We start from the raw sequence: 27,354 nt of genomic DNA, 5'->3' as shown, positions 1-27,354 counted from the left end.
GTTATAAAGCTCCTTAAGATCACTCTAGATATATAGTATATAAAGTGTTAAGCATTTAGCTATAGCTCCTCTAGGTATCGTAATAGGACTAAATACTTACTATATACTAGCCCCTACACTATAGAGAAGCATGACTATAAATACTATATAAAGAGAGGCATAATATATACCTATATAGCGTTAAAGTATAGTAACTATAACGGTACTTATTACTCCTAGGACCTAAACTATCCCTATTATCTAATAAAGCCATCCCCCTAGTATAAATATTAGGTAACCTTAAAGTTATACTATTAGGGATAGTACTAGAATGCTATAGTAGAGTATATATATAATCTACCTTACCTACTACCCTATACTATATTTACTTTTCTATATATACCTTCTTCCTACCCCCCTTCCTTTTATTACTCTTACTTTATACTACCTATCTACTTAGATAATAGTAGGAAGGCTAGTTCTTAGCCCCCCCTTACCTAAAAAGAGCCTAGATAAACTATCTATCTATAATAACCCTATACTAATACTATACTAAGAATTATACTTTATTATATAAGACTCTTTAGATAGGCATTCCTACTTACCTTATAAATATATACGGTATTCCCTATAGATAGCTCCGTCTTAGATAGCCTATAGCTCTAGTAAGACGTAAAATAATTAATTAATTAATTAATTAATCGTCTTAGAATTTTATACGGGTTGATAGTTTAAGTTTGCATCTCTATATTTAACAACAAGCTGAATGGCGCAGCGGAAGCGCGCCGGGCTCATAACCCGGAGGACAGTGGATCGAAACCACTTTCAGCTACACGATAAATTTTTGTTTTGCCAATAGACCGGCGTTCGAGTCTACGAGATGCTCAAACGCTGCAAGCGAGCAGAGTTGAGAATCATTTTGTTGTATTCAAAAAATTTTTTTTTTTTTTGTGGAAGGTGTGTGAGTCACACTGCCAGAGTGGAGCACAAGGCGCTACTTCCTCTTTTTGGCCGGCTCTCAGGCCAACTTCTTTGTGCTTCACCTTGTCAATACACTTTGAAAGCGAGGTGATGTTCATGCATGTGTGTTTTCGTGCCTCTTTCTGTCGCGCATCTAGAGGATCTTCGGAGCCTCAGGTCGCTTGCACTCAATGGCCAGTGGTTGGACGACGTCATGGAGGCCAAGGTTTGGCTCGTCAGCTCAAGGCCTTCGCAGTCGACCATTTGCATCTTTGAAGTCGGCACAGGAACGAACATCTACAAAAATACACTCTGGTTGATGATAGCCACAGAACAGAAGTATGACAGGCGAGAGTCCCTCCCCGTCTCCCGACAAAATCATGAAGAAGATTGGAGCAAGGTCAGGATTGGAGCACAGAGAACAGCACCCATTTTCTGTACCGACGAACTCGAAGATCCAAGCCACGCAGGCAACAAACGCCATGTCAACCGGCCGGCGCTTCTCGTGGTCGTCTCTCTCGTCGACCCAGAGTGATCAACCGCAGAAGCGATTCGTCCCAATTTCGAGCATGTTCTGGGCGATTCAAGTGACACAAAAGCTCCACATCCCATTCCATTCTCGCATTCATCGACATCTCAATCACCCAAGCAAATATGAATCAAACTCAATTCATGTACGGACTGACTGCCACTGCCTGTACGTTCGTTCGTTCGCTCCCAGACAGACCGACCCCTCTTCATCCATCCACTCATTTCTTCTCCTCTTCACTACTGACATCTTCTCTTTAGTTTCGCTTGTAGCAGCCCCGGCTTCGAACTGTAGCGCTTGCTTGAGCCCCAATGGGCTCTGGTATCTCAGACTAGATGATGATTATGAATGTAATAATGATGATAGTGTAATGACGACGGCGTGCTGACGACGGAGGTGTAGAAAAGGGGATGAGAATGTTCGGTGTAGGAGAGGGGTTTTCGAACTTTGTGTTTTTTGCTTCGTTTTTCCGAGGATGGTGGATGGAATTGCTGGTAATATTCGGACAGAAAAACTTTTCGAAATGTAGCGTGTCGTAGTTACGCGTGTAGTGGGTGTAGCGTAGTTCCTGGTGGGACACCTGAACATTCTCAAGGTGTGTTTGCGGTTCAGGATGGCCAAGTAGAAGAGAAATATTGAAAAGAAAAAACGAATGGAGTGTCGGGGTGCAGATTTAGGTTTGAATCTTGCAGAAGACGGAAGAAAGATGTCATGAGAGAGGGCCACACAATCTATCTATCCATCATTTCTTCCTGACGTACCCGATACCCGTTGTTTCGACGAATGCGATGTTATTCCGTCGCCGTATCGATTCCCGTACATAGAATGGACCGGAAAAGATCGTTGGGAGTGTAGGTCGGAGGAAGAATTTTCAGAGGGAGAAACGATGGTGGAGAACCTCTTTGACGTGGGGGTAGTCCTATTTGACGTGTGGAGGGCGATAGCTTGAGGGTTTGAAGCGAGCACAACGAGGACAGGCAAGATGCCCCATCGCTGATCACCACAGCGCGAACAGGAAAGACGGCAACAGAATCCAAGGCGAAAAGACAAAGTCGACAGACGGAAAGAGACAATAAAGCGTGCAAGCAATCCAACCCTCATCCTACAACGAAAATGCCTCTATCAAGGCAGTAACCGGGGGGCAACCGCGAAACCGACCCGCAAACTCAGGTGTCGTCTTTCTTGCTCTTTTCTTTGCGCAATAAAGCAACGCAACGCTGTGATTCCAGAGTGAAAACAATGCAGGTCGACTGTCTTGTTTACTGGCTAGTTGGAAACTAACGGGAAGTGGAATGATATGACCATCGTAATAGAACACGAGACGTCGAGCGCCGGGTCATGGATGAAAGGATTCGAGGTGATACGACGAAATGAAGATGTGGAGAGCCGAACACATGTCCCTGCGACACTGCCCATGGTGTCCGTATCCGTAATGACCTTCGGAATCGGGGTTCGGCGTCGGAAGTTGGTTCGCGTCAAGTCATGTGGTTGGTGTTGTCTTAGATCGCAGTGTGAAATGCAGGAAGAGAATCGGAGGTGATGACGTGTGGGCGTCGTGCGACCCCGGCACCAACGTCGGACGCTCCTGGCAGGACACGAGGCTCCGGCAGTTGTCGCTCGAATCAGTGACGGGCGAGGATCGTTACGAGAGACAACACGGGCAAGCCACACAAGGGGCACACCAAGCCGCGGCGGTCGTTGTTGCGGAGCAGCACGACGGCCGCAGTTGGTGGCATAGCATCCCATGTGAGACATGAGCAAAATCCCAGTCTGCAGTCAGCGCCCTTGAGTGTTGGTATCTTTGGCAAAGCCAAGAACAAAGCCTTGGTCGGAGGAGCCATCAGAGCCTCTCGCATACCACCACGCCAAAACGATGGAGCCGATGAAAAAGAGAGCGCGTTGAGCCATGACAGAGCGGTTTATAAGACTGTACATGCGCTTCCACCATGCCTGTCAGCGCAAATCGCAACAAGCACGCGACAGATTAGCCTCAAAGAGTTTTCTGAGGGTGCAAGGAAGGAACAAAAGAAACTAAAGGCGGGGGACACGCTATGACGCTCTAAAAAGCAAATATGCGCTCTCTCTCGACGGCAACCACGGTCAAGTAAAATGAACACTTACCATCGCTGATTTTCGATTCGTCGGATCCAGCTCACGACTATTTTGAGTCTTTGTCGGACGCTCGTCGTGGGGAGGAGCAGATATTTTTCTTCTTCAGCAATGGGTAGAATGCTCGCGAACCAGTAGGGAAAGAGGGCGGGGTCGTCCGGGGGACCGCCGTAGGCGTCCAGAATCCGTTGATGCAGCCACGGCGCACTGTTGGCGCGCATCTTCTCAATGAAGTTGACACCGATCAGCAGCATTTCTCGTGTCGACAGGCTGCTGATGGTTGCCTCGGAAGAAATCCAGGTGGGAGGAGTCTGACCAGCAGCGATCAGAGCCTCGCGATCTGCAAGCGCTTGCCGAATGTCTTCGGCTTCGAGCCGCTCTTCTTCGGAAAGACCGACGTCCTCGACGCGGTCCACACTGCCAACCGTGTATCCGTCATGCTGGGCGTGTGCGCGCACCTTGAATCGGGTTGACCCGCGCGTCTCGATCAAGCTCCGGCCGTCGGGTAGCATCTGCACATTGACGATCTGCAGCATGGTACCGAACTCTTTAAAGTGCGTCGGCCCCAAGCTACCCTGATTGGAGCCCGAACGGTTGTACATGAGCATGCCGAAATGGCCGTTTCCTTCCAACGCACGCCTGATCATCAGGCGATACCGAGGCTCGAATATATGCAAAAAGGTCGGCATCGCGGGGAAGCCGAGTGTGCAGACGAACAGCGGCACGTCCAACTCCGCGATCCCACGTTCTTCCTGAGCGACTGCTTCGGCGCGCGCGTGCACAACATCGGGACAGAGGCTTTCGAGGAGGGCGACGAGGCAGGCGTTACTCGGTTGGTCGCCGAGCGAGGGGGGAACGTTGAGGGCGCGCCGACATATCGGGCAGTGGTTGGCGTGGTCCAAGACGCGGACAAGACATTTTCGACAAAATGTATGACCACAAGAAGTCGTCACCGGGTCCAAGAGGAGATTGTAACACACGTGGCAGTCGAGTTCCTTGTGCGTCGCCTCGCGCAAGCGATTCAGTACGGCTTGGTCCAAGTCTGCAAAATCGCTCCCATTCTCGGCAAGAGACGTGTACGACAGTTCCGAGTTGATGTCCAGCAAGCCCGACTGTGCCGTGGCAAAGGTCGCGACTAAGCGTCCGCCGGGGAGCGTCGTCGTCCGAAATTCGTTTTCGGCGTTTGCAGGAAGGATTTCTTGTACCATGATGGAACTTTCGCCGGCGTCCGCTCTGCAAGCTTCCACGACTTCAGTGACGGAATTCATGACCTTGGACAGCGTCACGTCGACGTTGCACTCGCCCACCGGATGGACCTTTTGACAGTGGGCCAGGGGGCATGCTATGCCTTCTTGTCGCTCCGGAGTGGCGGGGTAGGAAATGTATTGTCTGAGTTGAGGCTCCGGAAGACACTGACGGCACAGCGAGTGTCCGCACGGAAGGGTGACTGGGAATCGAAAGGGCCGCGAGCACTGGGGGCATTGTACTAGCCTGACGAGGGAGCGGGCGTCCTCGTGGGCAGCTAGAGCGGCGGTGTTGCTGCCATTGTCGGCCGCGGCATCATGCCCTCGCATGAAGGCAGCTGCGGTCAGGGACAGATCCAAGGACTTCTCTTCACTTTCTGTGAAAGAGTGTCCTGTCGCGCGTAGCAGGTTCATAAAGCGAAAAGACTAGATGAACCCTCCATACAACGGCAGGCAGACGAAGGAAAAGGGAGAGAGTGCCAAGAAGAGTGAGGGGGGAGGCGGGTCGAGGGGCAGAATGGGTGTTGCGGGAGGGTCGGACAGCTAGAGATGTAAGAGGAGAGGCCTGGAGGTGATGAGGTCACCAGCTGCCCCGGCGGATGACAAAGGCACGGTAGAACACAGGAGGGAGGCAGAGGCGGTTGCAAGGCCGAGGCGGCAACCGTAAGCTTGCTTGGTTGCTGTCGCGGGAGCGATGGTTGATGCTGGGATGGGACGAGGAAACAAGGGTCCGGGGACGATCAACCGTGGAGATGCAGATGTGGCACCGAGTCTGCGCAGGTCCAGTATTCGCAGCGCAACACTGCACCGAGGAAGAGATGCAGCGCAGAGGGAGAGGAGGTGGTGATGGGGGGGGGGGGGGGGGGGGGGGGGGGGGGAGCAGAAGGGTTGGAAGGTGTTGTTGTTGGCGTTGACTGCACGCGTGCGCAGGGCAAGGCAGGCACAAACGGCGGTGGTTTTTGTCGGCAGCGCAGGGCACTTGGCCTGGGCAGAGTCGTCGAGGTCATTATCATTGGCTTTTGCTGGCTAGATCGGCGATTTGCCATGTGTGGAGTGTGCAATTGCGGCCTCTACCATGGGCGCGCTCGATCGCGAGAGCGCAGCAAGATTGCCTGAGATCGAGCGGCTGCTCCATTGTGCGACTGCCGCCTTTTTTTTTTTTTTTTTTTTTGCATCTTTGCAGTCCGGGCGTCTGGTTGCTAGACGATTCCTGCCGCGCTACAGTACTGTGCGACTCCTTCAGTTGCTCGAGTTTATTTAAAAAAAAATAAAAAATAAAAAATAACAATGCTGAGAGGTGGTCTTGGTGTCTCTCCGCTCCCGTCGTCGGCTCCGGCGCAGGGATGGCCTCGTGCCGCCCCCCTCCCCTCCCCTCCCTCATCTTCGCCGACCGCATCTATGTTGTCTCGGATCATCGTCCTCGTTGACGGACTCGGTATCTTTTCACTCGTTGGCGCTGTGGAGCCTGACGTGCGCAACGCAGATGATAAACCAATGTACTTAGCCACGCCGCGCTGACCTCCAGTCGTCTTGCATGTCACCGCCAAAGATCGTGTTAGAGTCGTCGAGGCGTCATAGAGGTCCCAGAAGCGTCAACCCCGCCACATGCTGGCTGCACCCTGCACCAGCCTCATTCTTCCTTCACGCTGCCCTCTGCAAATCCTTCGAAAGGAACTGTGTCCACAAGACGTATATCATCTTGTACGCCCTCTGCACTGTTCGGCCTGCGACGCGTGCTGTGCCGGATCAATCAATCACCATCACAACTTTTCTCAGCCCTACCAATGCCGCCGCCACTGTTCTCGCCGTCCGCGGCCAGCTCATTCGCTCCGCTAACCCCGGACCACTTGCCACACTCTCTCATCATCTTGGCACGTACTCCTGACGCATTCCATGTTGAGTCCTCACCTAAGCTTCCCGGACATGGCTCTACAACAGAAATGCTTAGTCCATGATGCTTTTGACTTGTATCCGTCAGCATCAACGACATCACCATCTCTTCACCGACTAGACCTTCTCCACTCCTTCCACTAACAAGTCAATCAACACAACAAGGGTTCTAAAAGACCCTTGCCGACCCTCTCCGGGCCTTCAAACACCAGGCTCGTCGCAACCATGGTCCGTGGCGCATTACTAGCCTCACTTCCGCAGGAACAGCCGTTTTGCACATCACAAAGCGCCTCGCGCGCGGCCCCCCCCTTCGCCTACCAAAGCGCCCACCGACCACCACCGCCCAAGCAATCTCTCCGTGGCTGTAGCACGGACTGGTACCCTCGGTCAAGCTGCCGGCGGCGGGCGTCAACTGTGACCCGGCGACGCCGGATTCAACCCAGGACAATATCAACAACTCACCACTGCTTCTTGGCAAGCGCTCCGTCGTGTCGAAACACGGATGATGACCAGGTCAGCATGCGCACCACCGACGCAACTCGCAATGCCCACCCCTTGGCCGTCAAACAATTCTCAAAATATCTTGGTAGAAGCGGCAACAGTCGTATGTACAGAAGACATGTAGATGTCTGCAGGGTCTTTGGAGAGGCGGCGGCGGCGCCAGGACGACGGCCACGGTCGGCCTCGGCCGCCTGCCCGATGCGGCAATTCCTGCGACCGCACGCGACAGTGGAGGCAGGGCAGAGGACTGGACGGAACCCTTCCCTCGGGCTGGGAACCGCTCGGGTGCGCTATCCCCGTTGCGGCTCTAGCACGTCCACGTCCACGTCCACGTCCACGTTCCCATACCGTAGGTACCTACTCGCCTATTGTACTCCCTCTTTCCTAGGTACCTTGCTTCCCTCATTCAACGGTTCGGCCCCTGTCGTGTACTGCTGCTGCTGCTGCTGCTGCACCCTGTACGTGTGCAGCTAAGGTCGAGCGTACTATGAATGTCATGCATGTATATGCCGGGCCATCGCGACTTGCGCTGCTTCTTGCATGGTAGAACAGTCGTCGGTATCGTCCGCGGCCTTGGTCATCGGCTGGCATGAGTGAGTGAGTGAGTGAGTGAGTGAGCGAACGAGGCTCTCCCCAACAGCCTGGCGCGCGGCGCCCTCGCCTGCCCCCCCCCTTTTTTTTTTTTTTTTTTTTCAAAATTTTTCCAGGCTGTTTTCCTTTCTTCATTGCATAGAGCAGCACGTCTTTTATCGATTGAACAATGAAACTGATAATTTGGGATAAATCATGCATTCATTTGAGGCTTACTTGACTACACACACAACAAACATGCCCCAACATACAACAACTCGTTTCCAGAATTTGCCTGCCCTGCCTATCCTTTTCTCTCTGCCTGGCTGGGTGCGTGCGTGGATGCTTACTATGCAAAGATGTTGGCAACTGCATGCACAAATAACAGCGCTCCTCCTCCTCCTCCTCCTCCTCCTCCTTCTCGGTTTTTCCTTTTCTTTTTTCTTTTCTTTTCCCCCTTTTTTTTTTTTTGGTCTTGCCATGTTGTATACGTACGTACATCAGAGAAGCCCCCTGTTTCTCTGTCTCCCTCCCATTTTCCAAACTTCTTCTCTCTCCCCCTCTCTCTCCTCTGCGTGTGTTGCTTGGACTCTAGGCTCCTCAACCACGTTTCTCTCGTTTATTTCCATCCTTGAACGGAAATGGTATTGAGAGCTTTTTTCTTCCCTCTGCTTCGATTACCAGAAGTGCACGGCGGACGCCTCGTGTATCTCGAGTCTCCAATAAGAGGTAGGGACGACGAGAGAGCATCCGCGTCCATCTGGATCGTGTAGAGCGAGGCAAGGCGAGGCGGAGAGGAGTAAAAAAAAAAAAAAAAAAAAAGGATGATGAGGAGGGTAGTTAGCTAGGTAAATTGCCGCCAAATATGACGGTCATCTTGATGGTGCGTGCGTGTGGTCAAGTATCGTGCGAGCCTGCAGACGTGCCTCTCTAGCCGGGCATGCAGGGGAACGAGCCCAACCAGACTGAAAACAAAGACGACGACGACGACGACGACGACGACGACGAAGACGAGTTACCAGTCGCCAAGGAGGCAGACTTGGCTGCAGTCGACACTCGAGGCAGTCGCTCATCCAGAAAATCGCTGCTTTGTTTGGCATCATCGAGGCAGGGCAGGAAAAAGGCAACAGCAGCAGCAGACGAGCAGGAAGACACCGTATCAACGACAAAAAAGCGACCTTCATGTCCCATCGCCTGACGAACGTATACCGCGAATGCTAGATGCACCAGGAGGACCGCCCCTCCCGCCATACGGAGGAGGCAGCCCCAATCCCAGCCCGACGCCGACTCCGCCGTCGCCTTCCTCGCCGCTGCTGCACTCGGCCGCTGCGCCGCCCCCTCCGCCGTCTCTGGGCCCCCTGGCCGCCACAGCCGCCCTTCCGCCCCCTAAACTGTCGCTGTCGCTGTCGCTATCGCTGCTGATGTCTCCAGGAGCGCCGCCGCCCTCGCTCTCGCTACTGCTGCTTTCTTCTTCCAGTACGATGGCTCGGAGCACGCCTTTTTCAAACAGGTCGATGACGAAGCGACACACGGGTAGGCGGAAGTGGTGGCTCTCGAGGATGGCCATGACCTTTTGGAAGAGCCGTGGTTGGCTGAATCCAGGCGCCCGCTTGATTTTGATACTGTCATCGTGTCAATTGTTTGATCTTCCAGTCAAGGAGTGATTCCGCGTACCTGTGCAAGTCGTTTGCAGCGCGCTTGGCCAGCACAGTATTGCCGAGGTCGGTGACGAGCTTGAGAATGCGTGCGTTGAGGGGGTCTGGGTCGGTGATGTGGGGCTGAGCGGTCCCTGGCTTGTGGGGAGTGTGCGTGACGTGGATTGCGACCCAAGGTTTGATCTGCTTTGTGAGTACTTCGTTGCTGGGAAAGAATACGGGGGTCGCTTACCGAAAAGAGCTTCTTAAAGTTGGCTGGAATACAAAAGCCGAGCGAGACACCCATGATGTTCACTGTAGCGTCCCAGCCGCACTCAATCAAAATCTCCTGTCCGTGTAAGCTGCGCGATATCAAACCAAGGACGAAGAACGCTGTGCCGCGCAGAGACATCACTTCTGACTCTTCGGCAATGTGCACGATATATCGCGTGACGTCAGTGCTTTCGAGAAAAGGGGCACCGAGGTCCATGGAGCCAACGTTGCCAACGGCCCATAGACAACCCTTGACCTTGAGAATGATTTCAGCATCCTCGGTCTCCATCCCATGCTCTTTTATTGCGTTGGCAAACTCGTCAAAATGTCCCTTTTGCGCAAGGAGTCTGCATCCCTCCATTGTTCGGGCCAGCTCGCGGTAAAAGTGAGGTGGCACAAGGCCATAGTTCTGAGGCTCTGGTATGTCGTCAAAAGCCAGATGCGAGGGCGTCTTTTCAGGAATGTCTGCGAGAGCTCTTGCGAGCGATGCCTCGACAAGAGCAACATAAGAGTCGTTTCTCCCCAAGAACCAGTCGTCCATTTCTCTTGTAATGTAGTCAAGTCCGTCCAAGTAATGGTAACCGACTGACGTGGAGAGGAATCGCAAAAGAAGGGGAGCGCCAATCTCACCGAGGTGGTCCATGGTGGGGGCACATTTGACAACGTACTCGAGTGACCGCTTCTGGTTGCAGGCTTCTTCAAGAATCTTGATGGCAACCTCGCAAACCTCAATCTCCGGATCGTACAGCTGAGTGACGAGCAGACGAATGGCCCACTCGGCAACCCCCGTGCCAGGCAGGTGCGAATCCAGAGGTTGCAGAGGCTTGGTTGCGTACTTTCTCAACAATCTCGCCGCAAATATTCGAATTTCCTTCATGCTAGCCGTCATGGCCTTTGAGAGTATGATCCGCAAATGTCCATCCAATGTGTAGTCCATGTTGCTCAGTAAAGCCTTCATCAGGTCGTCGCGGTCATGTCGCTCGATGATGTGGTAAAACATGTTAGTCATCTTCCACCTCTCGAAAATCTTGACGCCCTCGGGGCTTTTGCTCAACTCGCCCAGCATGGCAAAATATCCGCCGACAAGTGTCTCGGACATGCGCACAGCAGAGAAGATGGGCTCTTCCGATGTCAACCCGCTCATGCGATCAAAGTGGGAGAGACACTCGCCGAGCTGCCGTATTGGCTTGCTGTCCATGAGGTATTTGGTGCCGTCGGCGTTGTTGAGGAGCGCCCGCATGAGTGAACATCCCGCTCTCACGTAGCGCTGGTTTGGTCGGGTATTTTTGAGAATAGAAAAACGATTCTTGAAAGGACGGAAAAAGTTGATCAAGCGATGAATGAACTTCGTGGCTCGTAACGCTTCGTCTAGACGTTTTGGGTTGTAAAGCGGCCCATCGAGTATGCCTTGGACAATGTCCCATCTCCATTTTTGATAATTTGGTGTCTCCAGGACTCGCGAGTCCGTCATCAAATTGCGAAACTGAGCCTCGTCAATTTGTGCACTGAATTGTGCTTTTGAGGGTGTCGGGGGTTGCGGGGCGTCTTCGTGGTCTGCCGGCATGCCGAATTTACTGCCATTCGCTGCTGAGCGAAACAGCGTCCGATTCACGCTGTCCACCTGATATATGGTGCCAGTAGCAATGAATCGCTCGTCGATACCAAACTTGGCAGCCGACTTGAGCAAGTCTGGCAGAACTTGAAGCTCCTGACTCCATGCTGGGGGAAGCAGCTCGTTGGCCATCTTCAAAACCTCGCCAAGAAGAAGCGTGGTTTTCCTCTTCAGCGTTAGGTTCAAAGCCTCCTCTTCCGCGTGGAGCAGCGCGGGAACCAGGCCAGAGTGTAGCAAAACAGCCAGCATGACTGCCACATAATGGTCGACCAGGCTTCTCTTCATTTCCTCCTCTTCGACTTTGGCTGCTGAGCTCGTGGCACCTTCGCTTTTTAGATTCGTTACGCGTCCGTAAGTGGTTAAGCGGCGTCCAGCCAAGAAAGACGACGACCAAGACGGCGGCTTTATCCTGAGTACGTCAAAAAGCAATTCCAGAATCACGTTTCGAACCGATGGCTGGGGTATGTAGAGCGAGGTCATGAGGGATTTGATGGCCATAAAGTCGTGCATGCACAGCGTTACTAGACCCGTCCAACTCTTCATCAAAGCAGCAATTACCCTGGCATTGGCCCTGAGCCTTTCCTCATTTGCGTGTCCGCTCGATGCATCCGTAAAGGCAGCAAACGGCATCTGAAGCTCGTGTCCGGCGCGGAGGAATTTTCGACGACTCGGTACATCCAGGAGATAAAGAAACGACGCGGTAAGACTCTCCGAGGCCTGGTATAATCCTTCTCCCAAAGCATCCGTGAGCGGCCCCATTCCGCCCGCTGCGACTAATCGTCCTGGATCCTTGACCAAAATCTCGGCAAGGGTTAAGAGACAAATGTTTCTCAGTCGGTCGTCGCTGTGCTCGGCCATGGCCACAATGATACGAATGACGGCGCGCGCTACCTCCTTGACGCCGTCTTTGACCTCCAGAAACCCGCGAACGAATTTCAATGCCTGCTCCCTTTCCACGCTCGCTTTGCTCTCCTTGATTAGCGACAGAATGACGAGGTAATCCGTGTTGAGGGAACGAATGGTTTGGAGAGATTTCCTGTCGGTTATGGAATATCTTAGCACGCGGTACCCAGCAGCCACAACCTCTCGGCTGTCGCTGAGCAGCATCGTCTGCACGCGCAGACCAAAGATTGACCAAGCCAAATCGTATTTGAGGGTGGGATGCCTCTTGAACAGCTCGACCAGCGCGTTGCCGCGCTCCACGTAATAGTCCGGCTGCATGCCTTCTGCCTCGAGTGCCTGCAGCAGCTCCGCGAGAACGAATGTTGGAGATTCTGCATCTGGGTCGACCTCCTCGTCACGTATCGTCGGAACCGTCTGCCGCGGCTCTGCGGGGAGCGGAGCCGTGCGAAACAGCTCTGAAAGCCGTCCCTCCCTGACAGGCTCCCTGGACCGCTGTATTTCGGTTTCCAAGTCCAATTTGAGGTTGGCCAGCTTGCGATTCGACATGTTCAACTCGGCCTCAACCCGAATCTTCTGATCCTTTGCCTGTTTTGCATTTTTAGAGTTGAGGGCCTCGAGCAAATTTTCCGAGCCAATCTTGATCTTGGTCTCCTTTTCAATCTTGTCGCGCAGCTCGGCCTGCCTCTGCTCCGAGGCAGTGCGCGCGCTGTCGTCCGCAAAGCTGGCATGTTCGGCGAGGGTGGGCCTGGACAAGTCGACGCGCGAGACGGTGGACTTGAGCTCTGAGCTGAAGCTGCCGGGCCCGGGGCCGACAGTCATGTACGAGTTTCCTCTCATGGGGGCTGCGGCCGATGCGGCGCGACCATCTTTGGCGAGGCGGCCAGGAGGGAGGAGTGTGTTGGAGGACGAGTGGTCGGCGGTGGGAGGCGCATCGGACTGGGTGGACATGGAGCGCGCAGGAGGCGGCGGCGGCTGGAGAGAGGGTGTCATGCCCGGAGAAGCACTGCTAACCATGACACGCGTGCCTCATGCCGTGGATGCGCCGGTTTGGTGCGGTGAGGCTCAGGCATGAGGCGGGGAGCTAGCGGCCTGCCATCTCACGGGCAGGGACCGGGGGCAGAGTCGAAAGATGGGGGTTGGGTGGTGGTGTGGTGGAGAGGCGGTTGCTGGAGTTGTAGAACCAAGTAGTGATCAGGCAGATCTTGGTGTAGGTCGACGGCGCAAGGTAGGTAGCTCTGGACGGGCGGTGCAAGGAAGTGCGAGACGAGAGCGAGGCGGGAAGCAAGCGGAGGTATGCGGGGACGGCATCCGCCACGACCGCGCTCCAGGTCCCAGAAACGACGCCAGGACAAAAATAATATAAATAAGCAGCCGGCGCATCAGTGGCGCCGTCTAGATTCAGATGCGATGATACAGGTACTGTCCCTTTGAAAATCGTCTCCTGCATTGGACTGCTTCCATCACGGTGAATCTGTCAGAAACGACTGGAGAGGGGAGCTTGCGTAGCCCAGCATCACATCCACAACCATGACCTTGACCATATCCTTGCGGCTCGGGAAGATTGACGGACGCATCTGCCAGGGCACTCCTCAGCATGCCGTCGAATAATGGGCGCTGACATGGCTGCACGGATGCCTGATTTGGCCATGATCTGAATTTACATCCTCAGAATAATACCCCTATACCACGGCTGTATTCAGGGAGCATTCAACTGCTAGCACAGTCGCACTAATGGAGCTGTCTTCTGCTAATGCACTACAGGATTGTTGTGTTCAGGGAGCTGTTGTTCGCTTTGTTCTACAGTTGAGCCTTAGGAGCATTCGTCATACTGTTGCAGCCATTTTTTGCACCCACTGTGTCCTCGTTGTTGCAACTATGCAGCAGCAGCCATTGGATTCGTTCGGTCGACGGGTGCTCTGCCAGTTGTGCAGGCACCAAGCAAACTCCCCGGGGTGCGGGCTGCGGCCGCGGTACGGAGTCGGAGAGTCGGAGTCGGAGTCGGAGTAGGAGTCGGAGTAGGAGGGCACCGCATGTCAAGGGGCTTCGCGACTGAGAGCGGCGGCCTCCGACAAACCATGGCGTGAGCTTCACGACCAGCAATGGCCCTCATTGGACTGGCAAGCAGAAGCTGATTGAGCAAGGCACATGGCCATGTCTGCTTGACGGTGCCCTCCGATAAGGCATCCCCAGACGACTACATAAATAAACGCTGGCGGCATTCCACCCGCTGGCTGCATCCCAGGTCAACAGCACCTCAGCTACTCCATCCCACCTTGGCTTGGTTGCGTCAGTAGTCGCCCACCTCTGCACCTTGATAATCAAGTTTCTGCTACCTGTCAATACTACACTTACATTTTATTTTTCTCCCGCGACCTCCCTTCTTTCAATTCCTTCCGACCCAAGCTTTATCTTATCGCCTCCTCCAAAATGTCCCAGCTTAACTACGCGCGCTACGGCAAGGACAATGTTAGACTGTACAAAGTCCACAAGCACGACGATGGCACGCAGTCGGTCGTCGAGCAGACGGTGCGCGTACTACTCGAGGGCGACATTGAGACATCGTTAGTGACAAGAGCAAGCTACCTTAGCTGTCCCCCACAGAGCTAACCAGCCAACCAGCTACACGCGCGCCGACAACTCAGTCGTCGTAGCCACCGACACGCAAAAGCAAACCATTTACATCCTCGCCAAGCAGAACCCAGTGACACCCCCCGAGCTCTTCGCCTCCATCGTCGGCTCGCACTTTGTGCAGACGTACCCGCACATCCACGGCGTCCACGTGCGCATCGTGACGCACAAGTGGACGCGCATGACCGTGGCCGGCTCGCCGCACCCGCACGCGTTCCAGCGCGACGGCGCCGACGTGCGTACCGTCGACGCCTACGTCCGCGAAAACGGCGGCATCTCCATCACCTCGGGCATCGACCGCCTGCTCGTCCTCAAGAGCACCGGCTCCGCCTTCTATGGCTTCCACCGCGACGAGTACACCCGCCTCCCCGAGACCTGGGACCGCATTTTGAGTACAGAGGTCAAGGCGACGTGGGACTGGGCGCTGTTTGCTGGCCTCGAGGATGTCAAGGCCAAGGCCTCGCGCTTCAATGATGCCTTTGATGCTGCTGTCAAGATTATCCTGGAGACGTTTGCGGCGGACAACTCTGCTAGCGTCCAGAATACCATGTACAAGATGTGCGAGCAGATACTGGCCGCCGCGCCGCTGGTTGAGACGGTCAGCTTCTCGCTGCCGAACAAGCACTACTTTGAAGTTGGTGAGTCTGCACTTTCTGTCCCCCCTATCATCTCGGGACATGGTCTAATTCGCCCATAGATCTTAGCTGGTTCAAGGGACTCAAGAACACGGGCAAGGATGCCGAGGTCTTTGCGCCTCAAAGCGACCCCAATGGCTTGATCCAATGCACTGTTGGTCGCAAGGGCGCAAAGGCGAAGTTGTAAACAAGTGAAAGATGGCGTGTTCTTTTTCGGGTTTGCGCACGATATCACTTTGCGAGAAGACGGCGTTTTGGAAAAATTGTTTGATCTTTCCAATTGATACCACTTGCAACGAGCAATCTTGAGAACCGTGACGGATGTCGCTCAAGAGTCAGAGAGAAAGAGGCGCCCTGGAGCAGCTGGGCCTGTTCTTCTAGAACCAAATTTAGACCCAATCGACTTCGACATGGGACTCCTTCTTTGTGATTGAATTCTACTGCTTCGAGGATCAATGTCTTTCCCAGTTCCCGCATGAAACTCTGGTTCTGATATACAACACATTTCCGTATCCTCAACTCAATGCCGCTTTCGAACCTGAGCCAAATACCCCAAAACGCCGCCCCTACCGCGCTTCTGCCTACCGTGGCGTCGAAATTGTCTTCTTGACCTCCTCGAGCTGTGCTGTCGACGGTACCGTCTGTCCATTGAGCCGGAGAATGTTTGTCTTGTACGGATGCGAATCGCCTTCGAAACCTAGAAAGGAGGAAAATCGTCAGCCCAAATGCCGCCCATTCAGAACGAATTTGTACGGGCTGTTCTAAGCCATCCATCCCTCTAAACCATAGAGCACACTCACACTTCAACCTGGCCAAACGCTCCTTGCGGAGGCGGTTCTTGGGCAACATGCCATTGACAGCACGTTTCAAGATCTCTCCACCCCCCCACTTCTTCATGAGGCGGTCCATGGTAATCTCCTGCAAGCTACCCGGCCGCGTGTTGTGGTGGTAGTACATCTTCTTCTGGCGTTTCTTGCCCGTCGTCGTCAGGTCCTTGCAGTTGGTCGCCACCACGTAGTCGCCGCAGTCGGTCGACGGGTCGAAGATGGGCTTGTGCTTGCCCATCAGCGTCAGGGCAATCGAGGTCGCGATGCGTCCCAGCGGCCGCGGGTCCGCGCCCACGTTGACGCTGTGCCAGACGCGCGAGTATGCGAGCCGGGTCTGTGAGGACGGATCTGTCAGCCTGTGTCCATGTGCAGTTCAGCCTGGCCGGAGCCAATCGATGGACTGCGGAGGTGCTGCGGTCTGGGTGGGCGCAGCGGTGGAGAGTTGTACTTTGCCGATTGTTTGCGACATGCCAGGCGGAAGCTGGCCCCGGTGGGCTCAGAGACGCTATGGAGGGGAATTGGAGTGCCCGAGTGTCTGAGCCGATTTGCTGGAAGTGTGGGGCTTCGTTGTTGCCTTGGTGGTAGTCGAGTTGCGGCGCCGTGATGGTGTTGCGGAAGGGCGTCTGGGCGGGAAAATCGAGCCAAGAGCTCTCGGGCCGGGGCGGAGGCGGAGCTGGAGATCCCGAGTACGCATCACGTGTACAAACTGCCTGATTTGGTAGGTAGGTGGTTGTACATGACCATTTGAGATGAGCGTTTCAACAGGCTTTGTGTTCATGAGAATGTTGATAATCGTCTGTGTTCAATAATGGTGAGGGAATTGGTCGTGTCACAATTGAGCTGGTTCAGAAGATTACATCGCCCTTGAATCCTCCTGCTGCTATCGTGAGCATCTCCTGAAAAACCCAATTTGTTTGCTTGTGAAGAAGTCAGCAAAATGAAACGTGCAGCGCTTTTCTCGGATCAAACAAGGGATGAATATTTTCTAATCTGATGTGAGCGCGGGAAGATAGAACAGGTGCATTCCAGCAACCTGCAGCTACCCGTGGGGAGGATGGTTCAGGAGCTTGACGGTCCGCAAGAAACGATTCAAGAGCAGATTGTCGCGTCAAGGCGTTGACACCTGAAAAACACCACAAATAGCAAAAGCTGCGGTACTGGATGTTTGGAGTGGTGGGCATGGCAAGTTGAGCCGGCAAGCTTGCCCCGATCGAGCTCGGCTAGAGTCGCGGGCGGTGAGTAATGAGCGAGCGGGAACTTGATGATAAATCCGCTGGCGCAAACGCGAAACTGCTCCCCCACCACCGCCCGGCAGAAGGCGAGTCCCAAAGTGCCCGCGTTCTGGAAGATGCCACTCCAGATTCTCCACCCGCGGCGACTTTCTCTGTCTGGCCCAAACCTTCAATCCGTTCCAAATCTACAGACATGAGCGCCATTCCCCCGTTCGAGGTACGTCGTGCTGCATAAACGTTGCTAGCGGTCCTTGAGCACTGACGCGGCTGTCAGACCACCTTCGCAGTACCTCTCAGCTGTGAGAGTTGTATCAAAGATGTCCAAACCTCCCTGTTCAAGCTTCCTGGTAAGCTTGTCTCCGCACTCATGCGTGTTCTTAGACGAGCTGACTGAACCAATAAGGCATCAACAAGGTCGAGGGTGATTTGCAAAATCAACTCGTCTCCATTGAGGGAACTGCCTCACCTTCTTCGATAGTACAAGCAATCCAAGAGACAGGCCGAGACGCCATTCTGCGCGGCAGCGGCGCGGCAAACAGCGCCGCTGTCTGCATCCTCGAGAGCCACAGCCCTACGGTCGAGAACAAAGTCCGCGGTCTTGTTCGCATGGTGCAAGTTGCGCCATACATGACCATAATTGACCTGAGCCTCCGCGGCATTTCGCCAGGGACTTACTATGCCACGGTCCGCGAGCGTGGCGATATCTCCGACGGCCCCGAGTCGACCGGCCCAGTTTGGGAGGCCGTCAAGGCCAAGTCCGAAGGCAAGCCGTTGACTGCCGCGAGAGGCGTGTTTGGGACGGTCGAGGTTAGCCAAGGAGGTGTGGGCACCATCTTTTTGGACAAGCCAGTCCAGGTTTGGGAAATGATTGGACGCAGCATCGTGGTCGCCAAGCAGCAGGATGGAAAGCTGGACAAGAACGATCCTGACACGCTCGTGGGCGTGATTGCCCGCAGCGCTGGCGTTTGGGACAATGACAAGACGGTCTGCTCGTGTTCGGGTAAGACTGTGTGGGAAGAGCGCAAAGAGCAGGTAGGCCGTGGGATGCTCTGAGTGAGCAATTGTAGAGGAAGGACAAGGAGAGCAACTAGTATGGGTAGCAAGAGAGGCATTGGAGCTGTCGCAGCAAGACGGCAGTGGGCAGCAAGATGACGAAATTTCATGCGCACAACGTTTCCGGGCGCGGAGCTGAGCCTCTGTGACATCAATGTTGCTTGTGCTGACCCTCTCATGGCGTCACAGGGACAGACATGAAGCAGTTTCAGCAGGCAGGCAGGCAGGCGGCGGGCGTAATGTTCCTGGACGATGTTGGAGTCGTGGCCGAGGCGCCAATACAACGCAACGAGAGCGAGCAGGGAACACAACCAGCGCAGAGCTCGGCATGCGAGGGACGGCGAGATGTGGAGAGAGCAACATCTGCAGAGGAAGTGGAGTGGATGGCTGCATAGCCGCCGTGATGTCGGTCCTGCAGCCAATGACGATGGCGGATCCGCCCCGGCCGAGGTGCATCTCACAGCTTCAGCGAACCCGCTGGCTGACACGCCTGCAGTCGTGCAACGCCGCGCTGTGACAGCCCTGCCCATGCCGCCGCTTGGCCTGGAACCAGCCAGTCAATGTCGGTCTACGATGTCCGCGCTTCTGCTGCTGGTCCAATTCCGACTCGAATCGCCCACTAACCTTCTACGCTACCCGCATGTCAACTCCCTCTCCCCTTTGGAGCCTACTCACTCTTGCGAAGGCCTACCAGCTTCCAGCCCTTCCCCATCGCCGCTCGACCTCCTGACCTCTTCGCTCCTTTTTCGTTTGGCCGCCACTCGCTGGTTGTAGTGCTTAATCCACGGAGCCCCACCCTCTCCACATACCCAGGCGGCTAGAGAGCTCCAGTGGCACATATACCAAGACCCTTACCAGCAACAACAATCGTCAAAGGGAAACATCTCGACGTGAATACGACCAATTTCGTTCTGCGGCCGCAGCTTCCCATTCCCACGAGACATCGCGTTCATGAGCTACGCCTGATCAAACGACATGTCTCTCAAACAGGTCCGAATCGAACTTATCTCTCTCCCTGGACTGCGCTGACCTCGTACAGGAAATAGAAACTTGGGTTGCAGCGCTGGCCGCTTATGACAATAATGAATTTGACGAAGCTCTACGCCTCTTTGACAACATCGCCGACACGTCCAAGATTTTGTTCAACTGCGGCGTGATTCACGCGACGCTTGGTGAACATGAGAAGGCAGTGAGTCGTTACTCCCCTATGATCAGGGAGATGGTTGTTAACACGCACCAGGTCGAGAGCTACCAGCGCGCTACGCGTCTAGACCAGTACCTCGCCGTGGCATACTTCCAACAAGGCGTATCTAATTTCTTGATGGGCGATTTCGAGGAGGCTCTCGCCAATTTCAACGACACCCTTCTCTACTTGCGAGGGAACAACAGCATCGACTACGAGCAATTGGGCCTGAAATTCAAGCTGTACTCTTGCGAGGCCCTCTTCAATCGCGGACTTTGCTACATATACTTGCAACAAAAGGAGCCTGGGATGCAGGACTTGATGTACGCTGCGCGAGAAAAGGTCGTCCCGGACCACGACGTGATTGACGAAGCAATCCGGGAAGAGGCAGAGGTAATCTGAATTTCATGCCCCTCTTTGACTTTTGTTGACGCCTCTAGGGCTACACTGTTTTTTCGATACCCGTAGGAATCGTGTACCGTCCAAACGAAGCCAAAGTCAAGAATCTCAAGACCAAGGACTACCTCGGAAAAGCTCGTCTCGTGGCTGCGACCGACCGGGCCAACGCTTTTACTGGTTTCACTGGGGCCGAGTTGAAGAAACTTAACGAAATCGCCAATGTCAAGGACGACAGGCCCGAGGAGAAGATTTCATACGCTGCAACAAATCTTGTCAAACCCGGTTTGACTAGCCGCTCGAGACAACAATCAGAGCCGCCAATCACCCGCAATGTCTTCCCACCGACACCCCCCCCTGAGAACGACACGAGAAGACCACCATCTCCTGGTGGTTACAGCACTCGCTCGCAGTCGGTTGTTAGCCGCAAACCGGCTCCGTTGGATCTCGGACGAGCCGCGTTTGAGCAGCCGAAACCTCGAGTGATGCCCTCAAGATCAGCTTCAGAAAGACCAGCGCCAAGTAGACAAATGTCGACATCTTCGCGAAGTACAGCGTCCTCGCGAGGCTTTGCCAGAGATCCCATGTCTGGAATGTCAAGCAGAGACATGGGACGCATGCGCAGAGACGGAAGTCGAGAAATGGACATGGGTAGAGACATACGTCGAGAACCAAGTCGAGAGAGGGATATGCGCAGAGAGCCGAGCAGAGAAAGAGCTTTGCGCAGGGAACCAAGCAGAGAAAGGATGGAGAGAGACCCGATAAGAGACATGAGGCGGATCAAGGAAGCTCGAGAGCCGATGCCACGACAGCCCCAAATGATGATCTCGGACGACGAAGAGGAAGACCCTTACGCTGACGACTTGTACGACATGTACGATCGGTCATACAACAGCATGAACTACACCAGCAGCAGTACGCGGTCGCGTAATCGGCCTCAAAAGCCAATGTACATTGAAGAAGAGGAGGAAAACCCCTACTCTCCGGACTCGGTCTACGACGTGGACTTTGAAATGGTGCCCACCCGCGGCAACTTGCGACGGCCGTCCAACGCCATGCCACCTGCATCAATGTCTCGTCGCAGTGTGCCGACCATAAAAACGATCCGCGTCAAGGTGCACGCTGATGACACTCGCTACGTCTTTATCGACCCGAATGTGCGCTTCGACACATTTTCTGCACAGATACGGGACAAGTTTGCGCTGCGTCAAAACTTCAAGATCAAGATTCGCGACGACAATGACATGATTACAATGAGCGACCAAGAGGATTTGCAAATGGCTATTTCGAATTGCAGTGCCGAGGCGAAGAGGGAACGGAAAGAGATGGGGAAGATGGAGGTAAGCCAGCACCACTATGAGCAGTGCTTCGACTCGTTTTACTAACAGCTTTTGCAGGTCTGGGTCCAGCAGATTATGTAGGTGTGGTTCAACGTACTTCGACTTCGCTTCTACGTCAACGCGGCCACGACGACAATCGACTTACGATGATCGATGGACAGCGGTTTTTTCTTGATAATACGAATACCTTATTCTCCCCCTTGTTTCTGATCTTTCATACATAAACTCCCCCTACGTGACGACACTCTCCCGCATGTATTTCAGCATCTCCTTTGGGCGTTCGGTGTCCCGTTTCAGTCACACATCTCCTGTGTCATGCCATTACAACCCTTTGCAACCGACGTTGGGCTCTCCCACGCCATTTGTCAATTTGCGCGCCACGGTGTCACGTCCTCCTCGCTTTTTTTTTTTCTTTTCTTTTTTCTTTTGCTTTTGCGTCTCGTCATATTCATTTTCCTCTTGGTTCCTCTTCGACTTGGTTTTTATTTGGCAGGCGTAGTTTCTGATGATACTCAGCGAGCATGATACAAAGCGACATGTTCGGCGGTCGCCTTGGAAGCGACACAGCAGGAGCAGCGGCAGTCATGGCAGTAATCCAGTGGATGAGACCGACTACTTCTACTACACTTTTGAAAACAACCACATCCCTAAGATCGACAACACTATCAACAAGAACATCAAGACAATCACCAACGACACGCATTCTGTGGGCAGCAGCAGTGGTAGCATGGTGAATCATGCCAACCGTGTGTACTCCGGCAATTCTGCGAGCGGCAGCAGTAGCAGCACAAACGTCTCGAAGCCTTCTTCCTCTTCTTCGTCTTCGCAGCGTCGCAGCAGTAGACAGATGCTCCGCCGTAGCATCAGCGATATCTGGCGCCCATCGCGACGCCAGAGCAGCGGCGACAGCGGTAATGCTATTCAGGTTGGCTATGCTGTTCCTCTCAAGGGAGAAAGGGGCAACTAAAGCAGTCATGGCCTAATCGAGGTACTGTCTCTTCCCTGCATTCAAGCCGGACTATCAGCGCAAGGGGAAGAAGTATTTACGGGACTTGACCGTCCACGTCTGCCATGGCCTGCGCACAACTTGCTCGTTTGATTACTGGGTGGCGAAAAATGGCATCACGGCGCGAGCACTGGGTGTGCGCAAACAAAACAACTACCTTACTCCCCTCAGCTTATACCGATTCCATTTCTCTTCCAAACGTTCTTTGCCACTGCACTTGCTTTCTCGCCATTTCATGCTATGCTATGCCACACGCTGCCACGCTGCCGCCTACCCTACAAACATCATGTCCATCTACCGATCCATCCGTCATCTGCCTGCCTGCCTGCCTGCCCGTCCATCCGCCCTCGCTCAATCGCTCCCCTTCCTCCCGGCACCGAGCGGCTCCTGTCCTTCCTTCGACACCGACGCCGACCACCGACCACCGACCACCGACCGTTCCTTCCGCGTACCGACACGCCGAACCCACCACAGCCCATCTACCTCTTCGGGGTGGAGCTTCCGATGACGCCAAGGCCGCTACCGCAGCTGCCTCCCTCCGCTTCGACTCGGATCCTTCCTTCGCGGCCAGTGGCCGTCGTTTTACTGCCGGCACTTGCGACTCGACTACCGAAACGTCGGTCTGTCGGGCGTGAGTGCGTGCGGGCGTGCGTGCGCCGTGGTGTGACGGGACGTCGCCTACGTGCCGTATCAGACAGAGAGATGTCAGACCTGGCGGCTGCTGCGCTCGGCCAGAAAGGGGGAAGATGATCCGATTATGTTATTGGCCGGGGTGGGTGGAATGGAGACAGGGGCTGGGTGAAAGGGAAAGGGGCCTTCTGGAAGACTGAAACGCATTTTGCCGGTCTGTTCCTCGCGTTAGAGGAGTAGTTGGCGAGGACTGCGCGTGGTCGGGGGAATGGTGTGGAAGCGTGAGTTATGAGGACCAACTTCGCGACGGTGAGATGAGAGGACAGCGCTTCGCTAGATGGATGCAAGTGGGGCGCTGAAAAGCAGTGGTAAGGGTGCTGATGGCAGAAATGTGAGAGTCAGCTGATTGGTGACGCTGTCCGCGCAGCTCGTGCTAGTTCTGTTTCTGCTTCGTTTCGTATCGTCTCGCGTCGCCTCCAGGCGCGCCAGTTGTGGTGTTTGAGGCTGCTGACTGCATATTGGGGACTATTTGAGGAGTGAATTCGCTTCAGCCGCTGGAGTTTTCAGCCTGTATGCTGTTGAAAGTTTGGCAGTCGACCTGTATTGCGGTAAGGCGTGGTGGTCTGGCAGACTGTGGAAACGTGAAGGAAGTGTTTGAGGCACGAGACTGCCTAGTGCGACATTGACTGTGTATAGGGCCAACAGCACGTGGGCGTAGTCCAGGGCTGGTCAGATAAGGGGGAAGTTTGGTTTTTGCATTTGGATGCTGCACCAGTCCTGGATCCTACCGTCACTTAAGTTCTTTCGACGTTAGCTAGTCTGTGTGAAGTCAGAATAGACGGATGGAACCTTATCCACTGGCTTCAACCTGATGCAAAGGGATTGAACAACTCAATTCGAGAGAGCCTTGATAGTGGAAGCCGGGGAAGAAGGTAATTTTGCCGGATGTAGTTGAGACTCCTCAAAACACCATGTCCTTCTGCGTGCCTATTCGCTATCCGTCCGGGGTGTCAGAGACAGTGCATGACTGAGCGAATGAACTGATGGGCTACGCGTCCGTCGAGTCGTACAAGCAAGGGCTATGTCCGACAATTATCCTCTTGTCCTGGTGCTTGTCCCCTGTCACCAATTTGATCATCGACGTCCTCTGAAGGAGGACTAGGTTGAAGACACTCTGATAGTCAACTAATGGCATCCTGAGGGCCAACCTAGCGCGAAATCACCCCGTGCGCCAAACTCCATTGAAGCAACTCGATTTTGAACCCAATCCGGAGGTAAGGACGGCCAGCAGCAACAGAACCCGCATACGAGTTGATGACGAAGATTTGTGGTTGTGACACGCATCCAACGCTATCAGACGCATTCTTGAAGATGCAAATCGGAGGGGGGATCGTTCAATGCAGTTTGATCAAAAAAGGAGCAGTAGGGTTGCTTCGCGACTGATTCAGTCATTCTTGAAGAGATCTTTTTCTGACCAACGCCGAATGTGCTGAAAGCCTTCCACAAGACCGAATTCGGCGATGTGGGCCTCAAAAGAGGCTCGTGAGTATTTGCGGTGGTATTGATTTGACGATCGCTCATGGTAAGAGTCTCTACATCCGCGACAACGGACGCCGAACTCCAGTTCTTGAGTTGCAGGATGTAGAACTGGCGCTTGGACAATTGCGATATACCGTTCTGGGCAATATTTTCCAGTACCTCCGGTAGCCCTTTCGTGTTTCGTCTCTCCGAAATCCGTTTCCATCATTTGTTTGGTTGGGGGAGGCACACATTGCTCCACAGTACGGGTCGATCCACTGAGCGCGAGACCTTCTTCACAAGCCGAGCGGCAATCAACGTGAGACAATCTTTTCGGACGTGGAAATCTCCTGGAAGATTATGCGCCTGGAAGGTTCTTCATGTGAGGCATTTTTTTTTTTTTTTTTTTTTTTGAGAGTACGTTGACGTAGGCCAAACTTTTGGGTGGCTTCTTGGAAAGAAATCGGGCGGTGGAGATCGTTGAGGGTGAAACAAAGGAAGCAAACGCGTTTGCATGTGAGGAGATACAGGAAGCCGCCAAAATCGCCGCAAGTTTCACACTCGGCCGTGCAGAGGGCCTTGTAGAGAGACTCGCAGGTGCTCCATCGATCGGCTTCTATGCTTTGAATGCCACGGAGCGCGTTTGGCGCATAGGTAGCGACGGCCTTGTATTCGGGCATGCTGTCGACAACTTTGAGTGCTCTGCGATTGACTTTTCGAAAGTTCTGGAGAGTCGGAATGTCGACGAGAGACAGCGTAGATTGAATAAGCTCAAGAGGGACTGTATCGAGTGCCCCCAGGCTCTGTTGCGGCTCTTTGACGGCATGTCCGTGGTAGAGAGGAAATGCCTTAAATTCTTCTACTTCCTCGAGAGTGTTGGATCTTTCATTGTGGGGCTCGAATGTGATTTCCTCGAATGTATCTTGATCCATGGCCACTTCGGCAGACTGGAGAGACGCATGGATGAGAGGTCTGCTGGTGTTGTTCAGAGAAGAGCGAAGAAGGTTGTGGTCGGCACCTGCGGAAGCCAAATTGGGTTTAGCCCATGAAGGTCATCAACATCGGCACACCAAACATACCTTTTGTCGACATCGGACAACGAATTCAAACATCACCCTTTCGTCGCCAGTCCATCGACTTGCCTCGCACTGATAATCTATCCACGCAGCAGGCTTATCCAACCGTTCTAATCACCATTACCATCTTACTTTGCCTTTGTCTTGAAGCATCAGGTCAGAGCAAACTCTGTTCTGCGCCAGAAATAGAAGCACTGTGAGGCCATCAGCAATTGGAAACACTTCATGGTGACATGGCCTTCCTATTTGCCCATCACTTGGAGAGCGGAAATGAGTGGGAGGTAAGTAGAGATCGGCGTGTTAAGGCAGCTGAATTTGTCCAGTCAGCTGTGGGGGCCATTATCATATGCAGACAAGAGGGACGCAGCCCTGAGGATGACACTTACCATTTATATGGAATGTCATCTTTACCTGAACGTCGAACTCCTGCCATCTTACGGGCAAGATGTCTTTGCAGTCACATGAAAGATTCCGCGACAAAATCAGGCTCAGGCTTGGTTTTGGTGCTTCTACATCGTCTGAATCATCCCAATCCGCAGTGGCCTCGCTCATTCAGTCATCGTCGAGGCTCAGCCTTGCGAAATATGGTGCGGATCGGGACGCGTTTAAAGTGGCCTGGTTGAAGTTTTTTGACCAACTTCCTCTTGAGGAACGTCAAGCTTTTAGCAATGCGTACTAATCCATCAATCCAGAAGATCTGCTCTGGAAAATTAATAATCTGGATGACAAAGATAGCCATTCGGCAGCCCGGCGTTTGGTCACCCCGACAAAAGATTTTCTCACGATCCTGGATCAACTGCTTGCAACAACAACTTCCTCTGCATCGCCGGGCATTCCGGACGCTGCGTCAATTGTCATTGGCGGGGCCAGGCTCATCGTCAAGATGGCGCTCAATTAAGTCGAGTTCTTCGATAAGTTGACGGCAATGATAAAGAAGCTGACCGCTCACCTGGGACACCTGCGGGAAGCTTCAAAGCTTGAGCGAATGGCTCCCCTCCAGGAAAGCACGGCAAACGTCTACATTGGGATCTTGAAATTCTACCATGAGGCCTACGCCGCTTTCAAAACACAAGATAACCAGGATCATGTTATGGGTCACTTCAGACGCTTTCAATGGGTTGACTGCGCTTGATTTTGAAATCGACGTTGCAGCAACCCGGAATGACATCAACGAATACGAAAAGGGCCAGCTGCAGTATCTTACACCGCCACTTCAGCCGGGCGAGTCACCTAAGCGACGAATACGGCGATGGCAACTAGAGCGTAACCCGTCAGAAAGAAACAAGCAGAAATCCCATAGGAAGTAGGCGTGGAGAGAAACATGGATTCAGGGCCGGCCCCACGCCGCACCCGACCCGACTGAAACGCAACCAACATGGCTACTGAGAAAAAGACCACACCGCCTCCTCACTTTACCTGCTCGCGCCTCCACCTACCCACTCTCTTCATCCTTATTAATCCATCATCCTAAATGCTATGAAGGGAATTCGAGGTGGACCGACAGGCACAACGCCGCCAAACCCGCCCCTGGACCCAACGACACCCAAAAATCTCAAGCTTCGAACTTCAAGCCTTGAAGTAAAAGAAGAAGGAGATGAAGATGAGGCAGTGGGCGATCGAATCGGT

The 27,354-nt window shown here is 53.8% G+C and overlaps 10 protein-coding genes and 1 non-coding gene across 11 annotated transcripts; 6 read left to right on the top strand and 5 right to left on the bottom strand.

The window, feature by feature from the left end:
* Positions 1–739: 739 nt before the first annotated feature.
* Positions 740–811, top strand: IWZ02DRAFT_t97. The gene has a single exon. It is a non-coding gene; the product is annotated as a tRNA-Met (tRNA).
* Positions 812–986: 175 nt separating this feature from the next.
* IWZ02DRAFT_458909 (uncharacterized protein) lies at positions 987–1,636 on the bottom strand. Its single transcript, XM_066768049.1, has 2 exons — positions 1,272–1,636; positions 987–1,216 (listed from the first exon to the last, which is right to left on the bottom strand). The coding sequence occupies exons 1-2, from the start codon at positions 1,421–1,423 to the stop codon at positions 1,027–1,029; spliced, it is 342 nt and encodes a 113-aa protein (XP_066619900.1). The 5' UTR covers positions 1,424–1,636; the 3' UTR covers positions 987–1,026.
* A 1,669-nt stretch (positions 1,637–3,305) lies between these two features.
* Positions 3,306–5,318, bottom strand: IWZ02DRAFT_55302 (ATP-dependent protease-like protein). The gene is made up of 2 exons (XM_066770881.1): positions 3,590–5,318; positions 3,306–3,418 (listed from the first exon to the last, which is right to left on the bottom strand). Exons 1-2 carry the CDS (start codon positions 5,233–5,235, stop codon positions 3,388–3,390), a joined length of 1,677 nt encoding a protein of 558 aa, XP_066619899.1. The 5' UTR covers positions 5,236–5,318; the 3' UTR covers positions 3,306–3,387.
* Positions 5,319–6,563: 1,245 nt separating this feature from the next.
* Positions 6,564–7,816, top strand: IWZ02DRAFT_55260 (uncharacterized protein). Its single transcript, XM_066770880.1, has one exon. It carries the CDS (start codon positions 6,937–6,939, stop codon positions 7,684–7,686), a length of 750 nt encoding a protein of 249 aa, XP_066619898.1. The 5' UTR covers positions 6,564–6,936; the 3' UTR covers positions 7,687–7,816.
* Positions 7,817–7,897: 81 nt separating this feature from the next.
* On the top strand, positions 7,898–8,697 carry IWZ02DRAFT_55247 (uncharacterized protein). The gene has a single exon (XM_066770878.1). It carries the CDS (start codon positions 7,999–8,001, stop codon positions 8,431–8,433), a length of 435 nt encoding a protein of 144 aa, XP_066619897.1. The 5' UTR covers positions 7,898–7,998; the 3' UTR covers positions 8,434–8,697.
* On the bottom strand, positions 8,698–13,450 carry IWZ02DRAFT_55246 (Rapamycin-insensitive companion of mTOR, N-term-domain-containing protein). The gene is made up of 3 exons (XM_066770877.1): positions 9,670–13,450; positions 9,457–9,620; positions 8,698–9,404 (listed from the first exon to the last, which is right to left on the bottom strand). Exons 1-3 carry the CDS (start codon positions 13,216–13,218, stop codon positions 8,963–8,965), a joined length of 4,155 nt encoding a protein of 1,384 aa, XP_066619896.1. The 5' UTR covers positions 13,219–13,450; the 3' UTR covers positions 8,698–8,962.
* Positions 13,451–14,507: 1,057 nt separating this feature from the next.
* IWZ02DRAFT_55148 (uncharacterized protein) lies at positions 14,508–15,676 on the top strand. The gene is made up of 3 exons (XM_066770876.1): positions 14,508–14,765; positions 14,824–15,470; positions 15,530–15,676. The coding sequence occupies exons 1-3, from the start codon at positions 14,632–14,634 to the stop codon at positions 15,652–15,654; spliced, it is 906 nt and encodes a 301-aa protein (XP_066619895.1). The 5' UTR covers positions 14,508–14,631; the 3' UTR covers positions 15,655–15,676.
* Positions 15,677–16,048: 372 nt separating this feature from the next.
* Positions 16,049–16,631, bottom strand: IWZ02DRAFT_382979 (mitochondrial 54S ribosomal protein uL13m; the record flags this gene model as incomplete). The annotated part of the gene is made up of 2 exons (XM_066765251.1): positions 16,049–16,164; positions 16,268–16,631. Coding segments are annotated over 2 exons (480 nt in total), but the record flags the coding sequence as incomplete, so codon positions are not given.
* Positions 16,632–17,719: 1,088 nt separating this feature from the next.
* Positions 17,720–18,579, top strand: IWZ02DRAFT_471201 (superoxide dismutase; the record flags this gene model as incomplete). The annotated part of the gene is made up of 3 exons (XM_066768850.1): positions 17,720–17,743; positions 17,801–17,873; positions 17,930–18,579. The coding sequence occupies 3 exons, from the start codon at positions 17,720–17,722 to the stop codon at positions 18,577–18,579; spliced, it is 747 nt and encodes a 248-aa protein (XP_066619893.1).
* Positions 18,580–19,554: 975 nt separating this feature from the next.
* On the top strand, positions 19,555–21,579 carry IWZ02DRAFT_435526 (uncharacterized protein; the record flags this gene model as incomplete). The annotated part of the gene is made up of 4 exons (XM_066766448.1): positions 19,555–19,569; positions 19,619–20,155; positions 20,203–21,498; positions 21,556–21,579. The coding sequence occupies 4 exons, from the start codon at positions 19,555–19,557 to the stop codon at positions 21,577–21,579; spliced, it is 1,872 nt and encodes a 623-aa protein (XP_066619892.1).
* Positions 21,580–24,966: 3,387 nt separating this feature from the next.
* IWZ02DRAFT_484055 (uncharacterized protein) lies at positions 24,967–26,061 on the bottom strand (the record flags this gene model as incomplete). Its single annotated transcript, XM_066769181.1, has 2 exons — positions 25,732–26,061; positions 24,967–25,670 (listed from the first exon to the last, which is right to left on the bottom strand). Exons 1-2 carry the CDS (start codon positions 25,742–25,744, stop codon positions 24,967–24,969), a joined length of 717 nt encoding a protein of 238 aa, XP_066619891.1. The 5' UTR covers positions 25,745–26,061.
* Between the last annotated feature and the right edge of the window lie 1,293 nt (positions 26,062–27,354).

The sequence above is a fragment of the Phyllosticta citriasiana genome (genome assembly GCF_038021145.1).
Source record: "Phyllosticta citriasiana strain CBS 120426 chromosome Unknown IWZ02scaffold_12, whole genome shotgun sequence".
Lineage (NCBI taxonomy): Eukaryota > Fungi > Ascomycota > Dothideomycetes > Botryosphaeriales > Phyllostictaceae > Phyllosticta > Phyllosticta citriasiana.
The sequence above is the reverse complement of the archived record's forward strand: the minus strand, read 5'-3'. Positions and strand labels throughout refer to the sequence as shown.

Bases quoted from the DNA above. Each gene is read 5' to 3' on its own strand.
- IWZ02DRAFT_55260 (XM_066770880.1), top strand. From the start codon at position 6,937: ATGGTCCGTGGCGCATTACTAGCCTCACTTCCGCAGGAACAGCCGTTT.
- IWZ02DRAFT_458909 (XM_066768049.1), bottom strand. From the start codon at position 1,423: ATGGCGTTTGTTGCCTGCGTGGCTTGGATCTTCGAGTTCGTCGGTACA. The intron at 1,217-1,271 runs CTGTGGCTATCA...TCCTGTGCCGAC, and splicing joins TCGCCTGTCATACTTCTGTT to TTCAAAGATGCAAATGGTCG.
- IWZ02DRAFT_55247 (XM_066770878.1), top strand. From the start codon at position 7,999: ATGCATTCATTTGAGGCTTACTTGACTACACACACAACAAACATGCCC.
- IWZ02DRAFT_55302 (XM_066770881.1), bottom strand. From the start codon at position 5,235: ATGAACCTGCTACGCGCGACAGGACACTCTTTCACAGAAAGTGAAGAG. The intron at 3,419-3,589 runs GTAAGTGTTCAT...TTGCGCTGACAG, and splicing joins CGAATCGAAAATCAGCGATG to GCATGGTGGAAGCGCATGTA.
- IWZ02DRAFT_55246 (XM_066770877.1), bottom strand. From the start codon at position 13,218: ATGGTTAGCAGTGCTTCTCCGGGCATGACACCCTCTCTCCAGCCGCCG. The intron at 9,621-9,669 runs GTAAGCGACCCC...CTCACAAAGCAG, and splicing joins ACTTTAAGAAGCTCTTTTCG to ATCAAACCTTGGGTCGCAAT. The intron at 9,405-9,456 runs GTACGCGGAATC...ACACGATGACAG, and splicing joins GCTGCAAACGACTTGCACAG to TATCAAAATCAAGCGGGCGC.
- IWZ02DRAFT_55148 (XM_066770876.1), top strand. From the start codon at position 14,632: ATGTCCCAGCTTAACTACGCGCGCTACGGCAAGGACAATGTTAGACTG. The intron at 14,766-14,823 runs GTTAGTGACAAG...CCAGCCAACCAG, and splicing joins GAGGGCGACATTGAGACATC to CTACACGCGCGCCGACAACT. The intron at 15,471-15,529 runs GTGAGTCTGCAC...ATTCGCCCATAG, and splicing joins CAAGCACTACTTTGAAGTTG to ATCTTAGCTGGTTCAAGGGA.